Source organism: Caretta caretta, chromosome 6, assembly GCF_965140235.1.
Source record: "Caretta caretta isolate rCarCar2 chromosome 6, rCarCar1.hap1, whole genome shotgun sequence".
Classification (NCBI taxonomy): Eukaryota; Metazoa; Chordata; order Testudines; family Cheloniidae; genus Caretta; species Caretta caretta.
In genome coordinates, this window is record NC_134211.1 from 18530055 (window position 1) to 18547873 (window position 17819).

Consider the following 17819-nt stretch of genomic DNA (forward strand, 5'->3'; position numbering starts at 1 on the left):
GAGGAGAGGCTGAGGGAGCTGGGATTGTTTAGCCTGCAGAAGAGAAGAATGAGGGGGGATTTGATAGCTGCTTTCAACTACCTGAAAGGGGGTTCCAAAGAGGATGGCTCTAGACTGTTCTCAATGGTAGCAGATGACAGAACGAGGAGTAATGGTCTCAAGCTGCAGTGGGGGAGGTTTAGATTGGATATGAGGAAAAACTTTTTCACTAAGAGGGTGGTGAAACACTGGAATGCGTTACCTAGGGAGGTGGTAGAATCTCCTTCCTTAGAGGTTTTTAAGGTCAGGCTTGACAAAGCCCTGGCTGGGATGATTTAACTGGGAATTGGTCCTGCTTCGAGCAGGGGGTTGGACTAGATGACCTTCTGGGGTCCCTTCCAACCCTTATATTCTATGATTCTATACCTAGGAATCTGACTATTTCTGATGCAAACCAATACACAGCAGAAAAGGGTCAAGCACTTCAAAGTACTATGGGACTGTCTAAGCAAGTCATCATGGGCTTCATGGAGTGGATGGATTTTCAGACATATACAAAACTATTTTCTTTACATCACAAAACAGAGCCATCATACTCTTTCAATTTATTCCATATTCAAAGATGCATTTGTCACTTAGGCCCAATTGACACTACCGCTACAGTCCACTTATAAAAAAAAAGAGTGTGGCTAGGACCTAAACATCCTACCAATCAACCAAATTGATTAGCAAGATATAATTAGATACACCATCTACACTAGAAACGGACTGGATCGGAGTCTCCTGAGTAGATGATAGTTGTAGAGTAGATGACGCCCTTACGTACAATATACCTTTTAACTCCACAAAAAATCCCCAACAACATGGTACAGCAAACGACAAGTAACACTAGTTCTGTTTCAGGCAGAACTCCATAATGGATTATACAAACACTTCTGCAAAAGACATGCATATGCCCACTAAAGGGACTAGTACCGACTGCCATTATCCTTGGCAGCTGGTAGCCTGGGGTAAAGCATAATAAAATTCTCCTACCTTAGAGAAGATGTAAACTCTGAAAAAGAAGCCCAGCCAGTTTCTTTTCCTGGCATAGGTTCTTCTGTGCTCCATACATCAGACCCAACAGAATCCAAATTGGCACCATGTGCAGTTTCCATGGGTACGTCAAAGTTAGCCGACCAGTTTGGTGCTAGAAACATTGACAATTTCAATTATAACGTATTTCAAAATTGATATAATTCACTTCTTAATACATTATGACTCTATACATGCACATATAGCTAACCTGAAACACTGCATACACTAGAGTTAGAAACTGAATGCAATTCACAAATGCAAAATTAATTTGGTCTATGAAACTAGAGGAAAATACCACTATAACTCATGGCATTCTGCAATCAATCCAATCTAACAGATGACACATTAAAAATAATTTAACTGAGTTACACTAGGGATGAATATAGTCCAACATTTTATAGAAAAAATATGTATTATTTGTTACTGTCAACACCTGTTTCTAAAACTAAGTGTTCTTCTCACTGTTTAGCTTCTGTTTACTATGTGTGTTTGTTAACTGCAACAAAGAAAATAAGTAATCAGTTCACTAGCAAAGTGCTGCAAAATTTTGTTGCAAAAAACAAATGAGGATTTAACATTTTATTTTAAAATTCTTCCCACTAGAATTTTAAATTTTGTAGCAAGTTTATTTTGAAAATAGGCCTCTAACTCAGAGTACTCATTCAAGGTGCTTCATCGTCCCATAGGCAAATACTTGTTTTCATTAGCAGTTACGTACAAAAAAGTCAGGCTGAAAAGGAAGCCCTGTGACTAACTACAATTGTAACAGGAAATTCCAATCCAGACAGATAGGAGAGGGTATCCACAAGGATAAAAACTTGTTGGACACACAGATGCCAGGGACACCAATCTGACAAAAGGAAGAGGAAAAAAACAAATTCCTTTTGTTTTGTTTTTATAATTCCTTATAGTCAATATAAAAAAAACTAAGCATTCTTCTATACATAGACGTTGCACTAGTTTAATTTAAATCAGTTCTATTAAACCAGTGCAACTCGTATGTGTGGACTGCCAATTTAAGAGAGGTTATATCACTTTAGCTTGCACCTGTGAATTTACTGATGTGACCCTAACTGACATAAGCCATGTTTAAACTGGTAAGATTGTCTACAAACAAAATTGCACCAGTTTAACTAAATCAGTATAAAAAAAGTTATGCCTTCAGTAAAACAGGTACAACTGTGTGTTCAGACCAGGCTTAAGAGCCCCTAGAAGTCTAATGCCTTAAAACATTAACAGTCTGTACCTACAGTTCAAGTCACTTCTTGGCTCCTGTGTAAAACTACTAAAAAAGAACCAGCATGGAGTAAAAGTTTGTCTGAAACAGGTACAGATTTTCTGTCACTTCCAAAATTTTACTTTCACTAGTTTCAGTAAAGATATCAAATGGTTTAGACTGATGGGTCTCCAAAGCTTCCATCAGCGTTAAACAGATTCAAACAGGTGTGCTTGTTTAAACTACACATCCCTTTTGGGGAAAAAACCCAATTTCTTTTAAAAAACCCAAAATCCATTTTATAAACAGAATACTACATTATCATGTGTCTGACTCAGCCAGGCACCTGAAGTGCTCATACTTGACAAAACTTGCATCCTGCTATGAGGATTTTACGCAGAAAACCTCTTGGTGCAAAGGTGAGACATTAAACTGCAGGGGCCTCAATAAAGTGGTAAGGAAGACAAAATTGCACTATGAGCTACCACTTAACTGAATGACCGTTACATTTTCCTACACTGATAACTTGCAATCTAATTCCTCCATCAGGTAATCTAAGCAGATCGAGGCAGTAGGATAAAAAACCACCTACGTTCACTTAAGTCCACTTCCATTTTGTCCTCTGCATTGGTATTTGATTCAAACAAGTCTTGTTTTGTTCCATCCTCTTCTTCAGAGTCTGTACTTTCTTCACTGTCCGTACTGCCCGAGCTTCACAAAATATAAAGGGATTGTTTATATTCAATATTTAGAAGGAATTCCCAGGGGTGCATTGGGCTAGTGGAGTTTTCCCGGGCTAAAACAGAACTGCAAATCAAGTTAGCAGCTAGGAATGAGGCAAGTCTGACCATAAACACTGAGGGATCATCAGCTGGAACTACACTGCAGCATTAGCTGTTAAACTTACTCTTCAGCGCTGCCAGAACGGATCAAGATTTTAGGGTGTTTTTTGACTTGACAAAGTTAATTGACCCATCTCTCCCACAGCAACAAGGGAAAGGAAAGATGGCTGCCACTGCCCTCATGCCAAGGGGAAATAGGAAAGGGGAGGGAATATAGCTAGGGGCCAGGTCAAACAGCACCAGGCAATAAAGCAGAGAGAGACTTCATTTGGTCCACATGGGCTGCTGCAAATGCCAGAGGATGAACAGAAGTAGTCCTAAGGAGAGCAGGGCAACAGCTTCCCCACTCTTCCTCCCTTCCAGACTGACATCCAAGTTTTTCCCTCACTTCTGCACAGACATCAGTGCACTGGTAACCTGGACCTATACATATTCCTAAATGCAGCAGCAACATAATGGTCTAGCACAAATTCCTGGTCACAGGTATTTGCAAGTGGAGGGGGAACAGACAACAGTGTATATGGTGCTACTGTGCAAAGGTCAGAGGAGACATTCCAAAGGGATCCCTGACAGGAAACTCTGGATGTTTGAGTGGAGAGCTGAAGGGTCAGTGAAAGCACTGGGGACAACAGATTCTCCTCAACCTGCTCTTTGAAAGAAAAAGAAAAAAATCTCTATTACTGCAGCACAAGGAGGGGGACCCTGGCACTATACAGCCTGAGTACACTGGCCTCTTGCTGGTGTAGCATGCTAAAGGGAAGGCAGGCTGCTTGGGCTGGACAGCTCGGAGCCTCTGGAAATCATAACCAAGGAGGAGGTTTGGCCCAAGTGGCAGTGGAGGAAAGGAGCAAGAATGGAAGAAAAAAGGAAAGCTGAAGAAGTGCTGAGTAGCAGAGAGGCCTGCTGCCTAAACCTCTTACAGAGGCAAAAGACTGGAAGGGACAGATGCTGGGCCCATCCTCTAATAGGTTATCCCAGAACAGCAGCAACTACTCAATTTGTCTCTGATTTCTCTGTTCGACAGGCCTTCCAAGCAGTCAAGAATTTGTACCAACAGACGTACTCAATGAAAACAGCGAGGTTCTTCGGTGGTACAAATTGGATGGAAAACAAACACTGCTCACCTGGATCGTCTCTGAGATTCTGGTGTAAATGCAATGTGTTTTTCTTCCCATATATCTTCTTCATCAGAACCACCATCATCAAACTGCTGTATTCTCTCCTTACAGCATGCCTCAAACAATGCAATATTCCCCTACAGCAGAACACAAAGCAAAAATATGAACAGGAGTAAAGACCATTCACAAACTGTACACTACTCCACCTTATTTCTATGGTTAAACAATTTTTAATATAGTCTCAGAAAAGAATAAAGGTGCATATAAGGAACCCACACTATATCCCATGAATGAGATATGCACCCAGATTTGGATTAATCAAGCTTTGACTAAGTTTTCTATGAGAGCAGTTCAGGAAACTCTGCCTTTACAGTGGTGCCTGTTTTACAATTTCCTGCTCACTCCCTGGGCATAGCTAAAGAACATTTCAAAGTTTTGGTGACGTTTTTCCCCACTGTGAATTCTCTCTCCAGATTTTTTTTGGGGAGTGGTGGGAGGTAGAAGGGACAGGCACATACACTCAAGGAGGGAGGAGGTTAGCACACCAGAGAAACATTTTCTGGGGAAAAGATCTTTACACTTCTGTCCCCTTACTCCTTTTACATTGCTGGTTAAGACCATAATTTGCATTTTGGTGGAAGAGTGAGAAGCTACTACCCACACACTATAAACTGCTTAAGCAAACAGCACAGGCCCAGGGAATGATACCCAAGTCTGTTCATGAATCTGAGGGCTTGTCTACCCAGTGCAGCAATCTGCACAAGAGCAGTGTGATTTCTAAGATATACCAACATGTTGCACAGTAACTGTCCCACACACGGGTAGGTAAACTACGGCCCATGAGCCACATCTGGCCCAACAGACCATTTAATCCGGCCCTCAGCTCCCAGGAAGCAGCTGGTATGACCCCCACTCCGGCTCCTACGTAGTACGTGGAGGCGTGGCCAGGTGGCTCTGCGCGCCACCCCCACAGGTCCCATTGGCCGCAGTTCCTGACCAATGGGAGCTGCAAGGGTTGCACCTGCGGACGGAGGGGGGACATGCTTCCAGGAGCTGCTTGCGGTAAGTACCATCCGGAGCCTGCATCCCCCGAGCCCCCACCACACGCCCCAATCTCCTGCCACAGTCGTGATCCCCCTCCGAACCTCTCAATCCCAGCCCAGAGCACCCTCCTGCACCCCCAGCTGGAGCCCTCATACCCCTCCCATACCCCAACCCGGATCCGCCTCCCGCACCCTGAACTCCTCATTTCTGGTCCCACACCAGAGGCTGTACCCCCAGCTGGAGCCCTCACCCTCTCCCGCACCCCTACCCCCAATTTCGTGAGCATTCATGGCCAGCCATACAATCCCCATACCCTGATATGGCCCTCAGGCCAAAAAGTTTGCCCACCCCAGCTCTAGAAGTTCCCTAGTGTGTACTAACTTAGTACTGTGTCAGCAAATACAACATTACCGTGAGCTAGGGAACTCAAAGCAGTGGTTCTCAAAGTGTGGGGCATGCCTCGGGGGGCACAGAGAAATGTTTGGGGAGAAGAGGGGGCGGGAAAGGCAGGACCATCCCTCACAGGGGACGAAAAGGGAGTGCCATGCTTCCAGCCCTGCTCCACCCCCAGATCAGCTCTGCCTCCAACCCCATTCAGACCACAGTCCTGCTCCACCTCCAGGCCCAGCTCTGCGCTCCACACCCTGCTCTGGCCCCAACCCAGCTCTGCCCCCAGACCTGCTCCGCCTCTAGCCCCAGCTCCTCCCCCAGCTCTGCCTTCAGTCCAAGCTCTGCTGCTGAGGAAGCCTTGACTGTGCAATAATGGGGGTGGGGGGCGCAGACAGAGTCCTTTGGGGAGGGGGGGCACATCTAAAAAAGTCTGAGCACCACTGTCCTAGAGCATACCAGCATGGGTCTACACAGGCCAGTTAGCAAGTAACGTCGATGTACCCTCCTCTAATATGCTATGCTGTACTGTGCAGACAAGCTCTGAGGTACCTCTACCACAGCAAACAGGCAGCTTTTGACTGCATTTCCTTTAGAGCCGGCTAACAGAAGCACTTGTATCTGGTCATACCTTAAAGTGAAAGTGGCTCTCCTCAGAAGCTGATATAGAAAGCAGTTTCAAGTTTCCCAATGACACAGAGGCTTTACATCATTACAAGAAAGTGGGTGAATGAGCTACTCCTCAAGTATAATACTGAAAAGAATCATTTGACCCACCCTACGTGTTGAAGACAAGTAGAAGTTTTATTATTTGTTTTGCAGTCCACACTCTCAAGCACAGAAGTCATGATAGCAGCAGGAACATATACTCACACTTTCATTCGTATTGAGGGTAAAGTTGATGTCTGACACGCGATCAAAAGACACACTGCAAAAAAAAGTACAGATTTATGCACTAAAAGCAAAAAAGATGCTGCAATTTACACAACGAAGAAAGACATTTTATACTCTGAACTCGTTACTGCGCAAGAATACTAAGATGACCTGAAACTACAAAACTTAAGTAGCAATTTCCCACACAGCAAGAAAATAGTTTTAACTTTTGTGTTTAGGAGAAACATGCCTCCTACTATCATACAGTTAAACAATTTATCAAATCATGGGATGTTTTCCATGCACAAAACCTTACAAGACAGTTAAGCCAATAATATAAAAAATGGCTACCTTTGATCAGATACATGGACAAAATAAATCAAAATAAAATAACTAAACGCATATAATGTGGTCAACGACCACGCATCTCTATTTCTTTTTCTTTTTAAAATAGAAAAATAGTGAATACACAGTTCCAAGGAATGTCTACCAAACTGACAGAATACATTTTAAAAAATGAGTTGTCAACTAAGGCCCTAACTCCATCAAAGAGATCCATGCAGGCAGATTTTACACCTGCCCACTGTCGTCAGGGAGACTATGAAGACATAATGGTTCAACAAGGCAGATTCTTTTGCAAGACTGGACCCTAATAGTAAAGTGTCAAAATTAATTGTAAACTTATTTCCTAAACAAATAAACCTGATGACCCTTTTCTTACTGACTAGTGAACAGCAAGGAAAACAATTTCACACGTGAAATACTAAGTTCAAAAACTAACATTTATTGTCCCTTTAGGCCTAAAAACTGACCTCTCCACAGTGAGCCCACCTGCAGAGTTTCATCTTAAGGACTGCAAACATTCAGTACTCCTCATGTCTAAAATACCCTTCCTGCAGGTGTGAAATAGGGGGAAAAGTCTGCCAGCCTTTCAGGACAATTCACAGGTATTCTCTCTTTAAGCACGTATATGAGTGAGTTTAAAGTTAGCTGTGCATTTGTTAATCTTCCCCTAAATCCTCACTGCATTAAAGATCTGTTGGAGGAGGGGGTAGAAGAGAAACAGCATTTACTTTTGTTGGATTATGACCTTCAATGTCAAAGCAGATCAATTTTTCGGCCCAACAATTTTAACAATATTCCTTTTACATAAAGGACTAGAATCACATAATTGATCCACCATGCACACAAGTAAAGAATAACCAGCGTTTACAGCTAGAAAGTAGATAAGATTCCAAGCAATACAGTTACTCCCATATATGATTATTTTTATGAGTCTCGTGTGGTTTCTGATGGGCAATATAGGGATCAAATTCATAGTGGTAGCTAGAGGCATAACATCTAGGCAGCGTGTACGCCTCAAGAGATCTGCATTATATTTATATAAGCATTTTGTTAATTATGTGTCATCTTCTTGACAGACTCACCCTAGCAGTATAGTGTGCTAGCTCCTATGACAGGTATATACCAAAAATACTGCTACCCAAGTGTATTTAACTAATTTAAATTGACCTCTTTTCTATAGACTCCCACCTCATGAAAGTGAATCTTCATCTCTACACTCAGAGGCATCATATATAATTCCCTTCCCTGTTGAGAAGGCAGGAGTCAACCTCAATTAGTTTCCTATACTATTTTGCAAGACAAGCTACAGTAAGGTATCAATCAGTATGACAACACTAATCTGCCTTTAATATTTAACTGGCTGTCTTGGACTCTCTTCAAATTTGTTTTCAAGGGATACTTTGCTTTATTTTGTGCCATGCACACTTAATTCAATTTAATAAAATTTGGGTATTAGATAGAAACTACCACACTTATCACCAGCTCCAATTCACTCCATTTTCCAAGAGGGATTCTCAAAAGCATGGTCCATTTTACTTTATTCTAAGAAATAGGGATCATCCTAAAGATTCTTGGGTTGTGTTTTACCTGGACCAAAACTATTCCCATTTTTAGGTTCTTCACTTACCCTAACTGTAGAAATGTATGTCTGAACTGCTTTGCTCTCGAACAGATAGATTTATGAAGCCTTTCCTTACTGTCCCCTACAGAAAAGAACACTCATGGATGTGTTGCTCCTGCCAACTTTGCCAGGAAAAGTTAATTTATGCTATGCACCATGATGTAGAATATACCCCATGTCTATCTACTATGCCTAAAAATTATCCCACCTATGAATTCTGCCCACACCAGAGCCATGTGCCAATGGTCTTGTGATTTAAGAGAACAGATCCATAGGTTAAGTCTGCTATTAGGAAGTCTATTTATATAGTCACAAGCAATGTGTTCTCTTATATAGCTACCGTGGGATGGGGGAGGAAAGAAATAGTGTTGCTTTGAAAAATTGCTCAGGGGAGCTAATCTGCTCTTCCCGGAGCACTCAGTATAAGAACTGACCACACTGGTACTGATAAACAAGGCCAAATGCAGACAGCTCGGCATCAGTCAAGGCTGCAATTAATCACTGGGACATAGTCAAATGTGAAATGATGCAATAAAGAAGAAAATCCCAAGTTAAAACCAGCATAAAGTCATACTTACTTCCCAATGTCATCTTGATCAGCAAACTTCTCATCGTTGAAGCCAAACTGGTCAATAAAATTGGACGTCATTTGTTGCATCTGATAATCAGAAAAGGCCTGGCAATCCCAGGACCAACGACAGTGATATAAAGATTCTAATAATACTCTGAATACTATTTGCCCATTTTGCTCCAGAAATAAATTTTGTTAATCTAAACACAGGGGATTATAAAAAGTTAATTTGTTTTAAATCTATAAATTATCTCAGACACTGAATACACACTGACCCACATTTGATGGCTTTGATGGCAGCTTGGTAGCAACTCTAATAGGAAAGTTAATCTTCACTCTACATGTGGTTTTAAATACTACCTTTCCAAATTCATTTCCCAGGACTCTGTGTGACAGGACAGCTTATTAGGTAGAGGAGAAAAGCTGCCTTCAATCTTGTCAACATGAAACTTTTAAATCACATAACTCATGGAAGAGGGGAGAGCAGGGCATTGTTATAAATAGAAAAAAATGTGTGGGTAAGAAGTTATCAATCTCAACTATACGATCTAACAGTATTTCTCGATTACCCCAAAGAAAACACAAGTGGAAACCAAAAAAGAGTTAATACAGACACACCACACATCTAAATTTAATGTTGCCAACTCTCACAATTTTGTCACAAATCTCATGAGATTTGGGGGGGTTTAAGATTCTTTTTGTTTTTAAATAGTCTCAACAGACCTTAGATTACTGGCTTTAAAACTTGTGAAATTTCCCTTATTTGAAGTAACTATTATTTTCAGTGGGGATGAAGCCAAACTGCGCTCTGCCAAAACAGTCACCATTCTCTACAGACTTTGCATGTTGAAGGGAGACTGCCACTTCACTGTTTTAAATGAAACTGAAGCCAGGTTACCCTCAGGGAAGATAGCCACTCTCTAGACTGTATGGTTAATCAGTTAGACAGGATGTGGGAATACAGGAAGCCAGAGATGGCCTGAAAAGGACCAGGTGAGCAAGGTGCTAAGGAGAGAGACTGAGAAGGTAAGGTGTAGAGGAATAGGTGATGGCAGAAGGAAAAACACAGGATTGGATTGGGGACAGGAAATTATGGAGGAGCTTGGAGGAAGATGAAACAGGGCAGTGATGAGGAAGGAAAGACTGGAGAGGGATACTATGGCAGCTTTCCACATTCCTGGAGTTGGGAGTGGATAAGGGGAACCTCCATCCAAGCAGCCACTGGAGAAACCTGCCTTTTTACATGTTTCAGGTAGAATTTTGACCTGAAACATTCACAAGTGCCAATCAATCCCTCAAGTCTTTTAGAGTAGACAGCACTACGCTGGGCACAACATATGGCTGGCCTAGTAATATTCAGCCTTTGTTCTTCCTGCGCTGACTGTCCATATAAAGCATTACTGTGTTTTAGAAAGGCACTAAACACTTCCTCTGTGAAGTACTTTGATAGCTATGGATGAAGAGAACTTATTACTGAATGCATGTGGATGAGAAGACATTCATAAAGGTGTTATGTTAATGATAAATGGAACGATGAAAGAACCACCAAATTAATGGTGAAAAGTTAATCAATTCTATCAGTTTTCAAGTGAAATACGTGCAGGTAGCAACTTCTGTTTTATCAAATATATACTTATCCTAGTGGCAGTATCTTTTAAAGCCTAATAGTGGGAAAGAGCACCCCAGAGAAGCATTCTTAGAGATAGTCAGCCAAGAGTCTGCTGATATTTTGACAGGCCAAAAGCAGATACAAGCTTTGCAAAGTGGAAAATGAATAGAATTGCTGATATACTTCTGCTTGTTGCCCTTAAAATAAAGGAATCTGCAGTCAGATTTACAGCACGAGACGCTTCTTTGGGGTTTGTCATGAACTTCCCTAAACAAAGCTCACCAAGCAAGAGGGGGGAGTCAATTTTACCTTTAAAAATGCTGCTTAAAAAAAAAGGTAGTAGCGCAAGCCTAACATCTTTATGGCATCATAAATTAAGCTAGAAGTCAGGTGTGAAAAGTTATGAAACATGTCTGAAGATTTACTTTATAAAAAGGAATGGATTTCTCCATCCAAAGAAAGAAAAACATTTTGCCTGCACAGGTTGTGTAAATACAGTTAAAAACAGTTGGCAAGTAATAAAAAAAATCACCTAAGGGATTATAAATATTAATTTCTTATCCAGGGCCCCTAAAGAAAATTTCCAAAAGATCCCTTCTGCCTGAGTCATCATGATCAAATCTACTTTAGGTGTTATCATCTAGGGCAGCCTGAGCTTTTACTTAGGTCTTGGAAGATAAATTTGGAGAGATTTCCATTAAAAGGAAAACACCACTTTTCATATTCAGTTATGCAGACTTGCATTTATTCCTTACCTGTGCCTATTATCAGCAACTTTCTGGAAATCTCATGATACTGCATAAGCATCAGCACAGCTCCTCTGGTGCTAGCAACTGTAGGAGCATTAGTGTACACTGGTTGGTTGTCAGAATTTTTACCACTATGTCATCTAACTTTGCTCACAGCAGATCCAAACAACACAGTAGTGAAAATGCCAGCAGCTGGTCTACACTATCACTCCTACTCTTACCACCACTAGACTAGATGGAATCTTAAATTTTGCCCGCAGAGTTCAATGTTTGGGATTACTTGTGTGTGCATTACAAAGTCTTTCCTGATGTGTGCTTTGCAAATTGGAGAACAAATTTCCAGTTATGAGGCAGCAGACTCTCCCCCTAATATTTAAAGTAAGGAAGGTCTTTCAAAAAAACTGCCCTGAGAATGAATTAACAAAAGTTCCTTTCAAAATGATAGAGTTTTAAAATTATTTCTGATGATTGAACTGACTAAGGCATTCCACTGATCAGACAGCCAGCCAGAATGAAGACACTTCTAGATTGAAGAGTCTTCAGTAGAGAGAAATCGAACAATAGAATGGAATTTAGTCAGGAAGCTGAAGAATAAAAAAAAAAGAAAAGGTGGAGGCTGCCTGTTTTGGTCTGGGCCTCAGTCAATCTGGCAAACAAAGTAAACCCACCTAAGAAAGGTTAACAGGTTCCCAGAAGCTCAGAAGAGGAGGTTCCTCACCCTGTGCAGTAACTGACATTCTTCGAGATGCGTGTCTCTGTGGGTGCTCCACTCCAGGCGTTGGTGCGTCCCTGCGCCTTCGCTCGGAGATTTTTTACAGCAGTACTCGTACCAGTCGTGCACGTGCAGGACTTGCCCCCCCGCTCTGAGTGGACCTTAATAGTACGCGTGTGCGACCGGTCCCCTCAGTTCCTTCTCTACAACGGAGGCTACCCCAACTCCGAAGTAGAGGGGAGGAGGGTGGATAGTGGAGCACCCACAGGGACACTCATCTCGAAGAACGTCAGTTTCTGCACAGGGTGAGTACGCTCCTCTTCTTCGAGAGCTGTCCCTGTGCCTGCTCCACTCCAGGTGACTTAAAAGCAGTGCATCTCAAGGAGGTAGGGACTTCGGATTGGGTAGAAATGCAGTGGATAAAACAGCTCTGCCTAATCGTGTATCCGAGAGGGGGCCCTGAGTAAGGGCACAGCGCTTAACAAAAGTGTGTTCAGAAGACCAAGTGGCTGCTTTACAGATGTCAGTCAGGGGAACTGTGTGTAGAAAAGCCATGGAGGTAGCCATCCATCTAGTGGAGTGAGTTCTGATGTCTGCTGGAGGCGTAACTTTCCATATCTGATCACAGAATCGGATACAGTCAGAAATCCATTTTGAAAGTCTCTGGGTGGAAACAGGTGTTCCTCTGGATCACTCCGTGATGGAGACAGAGTCTAGAAGAATTTCTAAAGGGCTTGGGTTCTCTCCAAATAGAAGGACAAAGCCCTGCGTACATCTAGAGCACGCACGGTGGATTCAAATGAGTTCGCATGTGGTTTAGGAAAGAAGGTCGGCAGGTGTATCGGTTCATTCATGTGGAATGGCGAATGGACCTATGGAAGAAATTTGGGGTGTAACTGAAGGGTAACTTTGTCCTTAAAAAATAGGGTATACGGTGGGTCTGCCATGAGAGCTGCTATTTCTCCTGCCTGTCTGGCAGAAGTGATTGCCACTAAGAATGCTGTTTTCATAGAAAGGTGTAAGAGGGAGCAAGTGGCTAGGGGTTCGAATGGTTGAGTTAAGCAAGATAACACTAAGTGAAGGTCCCATGGAGGGGTAGAAGGTCTAACGTCTGGGTATAGGGATTGAAGTCCTTTGAGAAAACGTTTAGTGATCGGATGAACAAACAGAGGTACTGTCAATTTTATCGTGGAAGGTTGTAATAGCAGCTAGGTGGACTTTGATGGAGCTAAAAGAAAGGCCAGATTGTTTGAGGTCCAACAGGTAGTCGAGTATAAGAGGAAGAGGTGCAGACATAGGAGACAGTTTAGTTGAGCACCATTGTGTAAATCGCTTCCATTTCTGGAGATAGGTGGTGCGAGTAGATTGTGTTCTGCTATGTAGGAGCACTCTTTGGACTTCATCAGAGCATGCTAGTTTGTTTTGGGAGAACCATGTAGGAACCAAGCTTTGAGGTGAAGCATGGACAGGTTGGGATGGAGAAATCGGCCATGTTGCTGCAATAGGAGGTTCAGAATGAGAGGCAACGAGATTGGTGGTTGAGCTGACATCCTTGTGAGGAATGGGAACCACGGTTGTCTGGGCCATGCTGGGGCAATCAGGATTACTTTGACACGATCTGTTCGTATTTCTGTCAGAACTCTGTGGAGAATTGGGATGGGGGAAAAGCATAGAGTAAGTTCCGGTGCCATGGAATCATAAATGCATCTCCCAGGGAGTGTTTGCCCGGTCCTGCTCTGGAGCAAATTTGGGGCATTTCGTGTTTTTCGCAGTTGCAAAGAGGCCTATGGCTGGGTAGCCCCAAATGCGGAATACGTTGGTGGTGATCGTTTCATTTATCTCCCATTCGTAGTCCCAAGGAAAGCATCTGCTTAATTCGTCCGCTGTGGTATTCATAGCCCCGGGAAGGTAGGCGGCTAATATCCGGATATTGTTCGCAAGGCACTAGTTCCAGAGTTTCATAGCTTCTGTGCAAAGCGAATGAGAGCGAACTCGTCCCTGCCTGTTTACACAGAACATGCAGGCGATGTTGTCTGTCATTATCCGTACATGTTGGTGCCGGATTAAAAAGGGGAGGCAGTGACGGCAGGCATTGCTTATAGCTCGAAGTTCCAGGACGTTTATGTGCAGGGAGGTTTTCGATAGGGGCCAACATGTGAGCACCCCACCCTGTGAGGGATGCATCGGTAGTCATGATGGATGGAGCTTCCTGGAGAAAGGGGACTCCAGAGCAGAGGTTGGAGGGAACAGTCCACCACAGGAGACAGTCTTTGACTGGGAAAGGTATGGATAGGGGTTTGTTTAGGGTTGGGTCCGTAAACCGTGGCCAACCAAGCTTGGAAGCACCTCATAAAGAGTCATGCATTTTGGACCACGAAAGTGCATGAGGCCATGTGACCTAGTAGTCGTAGACAGTCTCGAGCGGTAACTTGAGGACTGTTGCAAAGTTTTGTTGCCAGCTGCTTTGTGGTGTTGAAGCGATCGGACGGGAGAGATGCTATTCCCATCCGGGAATCGAGGTGTGCTCTGATGAACTCCAGGTGCTGGGTAGGAATTAATGTGGATTGGTCGTTGTTTATTTGTAGGCCGAGGGATAGGAAACAATCAACGGTGAGTTGTGTGAATCAAAGCGCTTCGTCGAGCGTCGAGGCTTTGAGGAGGCAGTTGTCTAGGTAAGGAAATATTATGACTCCTTGCTTCCTGAGGTGGGCAGTGACTAGAGCCAGGAGCTTGGCAAAAACGGGGGGGGTGGGGGGGGCAGGCAGTGGATAGGCCGAAGGGTAGTACCCAGTACTGAAAATGTGTCGAGCCGAGGGTGAAACGAAGGAAGCGTCTATGGGCTGGATGTACTGTCACATGAAAACAGGCGTCCTGTAAGTTGAGGGCTGAAAATCAATCACCCTGCTCCAGCGCTGGGATTATGGTGGCGAGGTTCACCATTCTGAACTTTTGTTTCTTGATAAAATTGTTGAGCCACCTGAGGTCAAGGATCGGTTGCCATCCCCCGGTTTTCTTTTCTGTTAAGAAATAATGGGAGTAAACCCCCTTCCCTCTGGGCCTTTCGGGCACAAACTCCACTGCTCCCAATAGAAGGAGATGTTGTACTTCTTGCATGAGCAGTTGCTCGTGAGACGGGTCCCTGAAGAGGGACGGGAAGGGTGGGGGGAAGGAGGCATGGATAGGAAGGGGATGGAATAGCCAAGTGTGATGACCTCTAAAACCCACTTGTCAGCGGTAATGCTGTGCCATTGATGGAAGAACAGTCGTAGGCGATGTCCAAAAGTAGGGACAGGTGGTGTAAGTGCTGAAGTGGTAACTTTGTTTTCTAAACCCTCAACCAAGGCTTCAAATCTGCTTGTTAGTCAGCGGGGGTTGAGACACTGATGCGGAATTGGAGCGGCGATGCTGGTATCTGGCGTTGCTGCTGCTGCTGGCTGTGTGATCTCTGGAAGTGCTGGGCATTTGTGGGGTAGTGTGGACAGTAGTAAGTTTGGTATCTATATTGTTGCCTTCTGGTCATAGGGGTTTGCATTCCTAAGGACCAGAGAGAGTTGCCCTTGAATCCTTCACTGAGCGAAGGACGTCATTTGTTGTAGAGGCAAAGAGTTTGTCGCCATCGAATGGAAGGTCTTCAACAGTAGTCTGGACCTCTTGAGGAAATGAAGAAGAGAGCCACGAACCTCAGCGCATGACTACTGCCGTAGCGGTGGATCTTGCTGCAGTATTGGCCGCATCAAGGGCCGCTTGAAGAGCAGTATGGGATATGATTTGTCCCTCAGACTAAAGCAGTGAATTGTTGTTTCTTTGCTTCTGGAATGTCCTCAATCAAGTTCAAGAATTTGTTGTAATTTTTGTGATCATATTTTGCCAGAATGGCTGTATAATTAGCAATTCGAAATTGTAGCGTGGAGGATGCGTATACTTTATGTCCAAGCAGATCTAAACGCTTATTGTCTTTATTGGCTGGGATGAAGCAGGGATACTGGTGCTTGTTCTTTTGGCTGATTGCGTCAACCACCAGTGAATTAGGTGTTGGATGAGTGAAAAGAAATTCAGAGCCCTTGGAAGGGATGAAGTACTTGCGGTCCACTTTTTTGCAGGTAGGTAAGCTTGCAGCAGGAGTCTGCCAGATGGCTTTGGCAGGTTCCAGAAGGGCTGGATTGATCGGCAATGCAATCCTGGAAGAAGGTGGCGGCTGCAGGATGTCCGCTAACTCATGCTGCTATTTAAGGAACCTCCTCCAGATTAATTCTTAATTCACTTGCCACTCTTTTGAAAAGGTCTTGAAATTTTGAAAAAAGTCATCTGAAGTTGACGGGGGAGGAGGAAGCAGGGCTTCGTCAGGCATAACAACTGGGTCTACTGGGTTAGAGACAGGTCGTGCCTGATTCTGCACTTGTGATGGTGCTGTCTGGTGACTGGCATCAGTGGCAGGTTCATGAGCTTGTGGTGCTGGGCCGGTGTCGGGCCTGGTTGAGGTTGCATAGTGAGTGCGGTCTCGAGGATAGGATGCCCACGGGGCCCAATATTGCCACTGTGGTGGGAAGGGCATAGGCGGTACCACCCACGGGTTTACACACCACGGGGCAGGATCCAGAGAGTAGGACGAGGTGATGTGTCTATGACCTCTACTAATTGGGGTCTGAGGAGGAGAGATTTCATATGGTGAAAAACCTCCTGGAGACCAGCCTCCTCCTCACTGGAGGAAGGCTGTTCGGACCCTGGCTGAGCATTTGGCGAAAAGCAGGCATTTAGTAAGGGTGACTGCAGAATAGGTGACACAAGCAGGTCACTTGACTGCGTAAATTGGGGTGCTGAAGCTCCTCTGTGTGATGAGGGCTCTGTGAGAGGAATCTGCTGCAACAAAAAGTTCCTCTGCAACGGTGTCTTTAAAGTCATTTGGCTGCCGGCCAGCTCAGCAGGTGTCGGTGCCATAGCCTGCGGGGGGGTCAGGCAGGTCCGCACGTGTTGGCACCACTTCCACCGTGGTGCTGAAAGGTGCCATCTGAGAGGCAGGCAACTGGAAGCCCGAAGCCTCGGTACTGGAGCTTTGCGCTACCGCTGCAGCCACAGACAGGTTTCGAGCAGCACCAGAGGAGCCCAGCGCATCAAAACTGCTCAGCCAAGGGAGCGCTGGGAGGGAGGTGGTAGATCTGCCAGAAGAAGCCTTCTCCCGCAAAGTTCGCCTTCTGTCACCTGCAAAGTGATTTTTTTTTGAAGTTTTCTTCATCTTCTTAGAGGCGGAGGGGCTGTGGTGTGGAGCAGAGCCGGAATCAGCGCCTGGGTCTGAAGCTGACCCTAAGGATTTTTGCAGTAGGAGCAGCTTTAGCCTCAACTCCCTGTCCTTTCGTGCCCTAGACTTAAGTTTGCTGCAATGGGCACATTTTGGGGGGATGTGGGACCCCCCCAAACATTTTATGCATTTTGAATGGCCATCAGACAGAGGGATGGCATCCTTACAATTAGAGCAGCGCTTAAAGCCTGGGGAGCCAGACATGTCAGAAGCGGCTGGCCTGACAGGAACTAAGAGAATGTTTCTTTTTAAAAAAACCACACTACTGGTAACACTAATAACTAACACTATTGGTAAACTATCTATCTAAAAGGGTAAGAGTAACAAGGGAGAAAAAGTTTTCTAACAAGTCTGCTGAGCTCCGTCTCAGGCCGGGGACGGTA

General features: G+C 44.2%; 1 protein-coding gene across 12 annotated transcripts in view; it reads right to left on the minus strand.

The window, feature by feature from the left end:
* PPP6R3 (protein phosphatase 6 regulatory subunit 3) overlaps positions 1-17819 on the minus strand; it is a 138600-nt gene that overhangs the window by 17288 nt on the left and 103493 nt on the right. For 7 of the 12 annotated variants that reach the window (XM_048855292.2, XM_075129297.1, XM_048855302.2 and 4 more), the window contains 5 exons: positions 9081-9178; positions 6537-6591; positions 4239-4369; positions 2865-2983; positions 1015-1168 (listed from right to left, as the gene is read on the minus strand). In XM_048855292.2, coding sequence (XP_048711249.2) covers positions 1015-1168; positions 2865-2983; positions 4239-4369; positions 6537-6591; positions 9081-9178 — 557 coding nt within the window. The remainder of the gene's footprint in view (positions 1-1014; positions 1169-2864; positions 2984-4238; positions 4370-6536; positions 6592-9080; positions 9179-17819) is intronic. The other 5 variants (XM_048855303.2, XM_048855297.2, XM_048855296.2 and 2 more) reach the window with 2 other exon arrangements.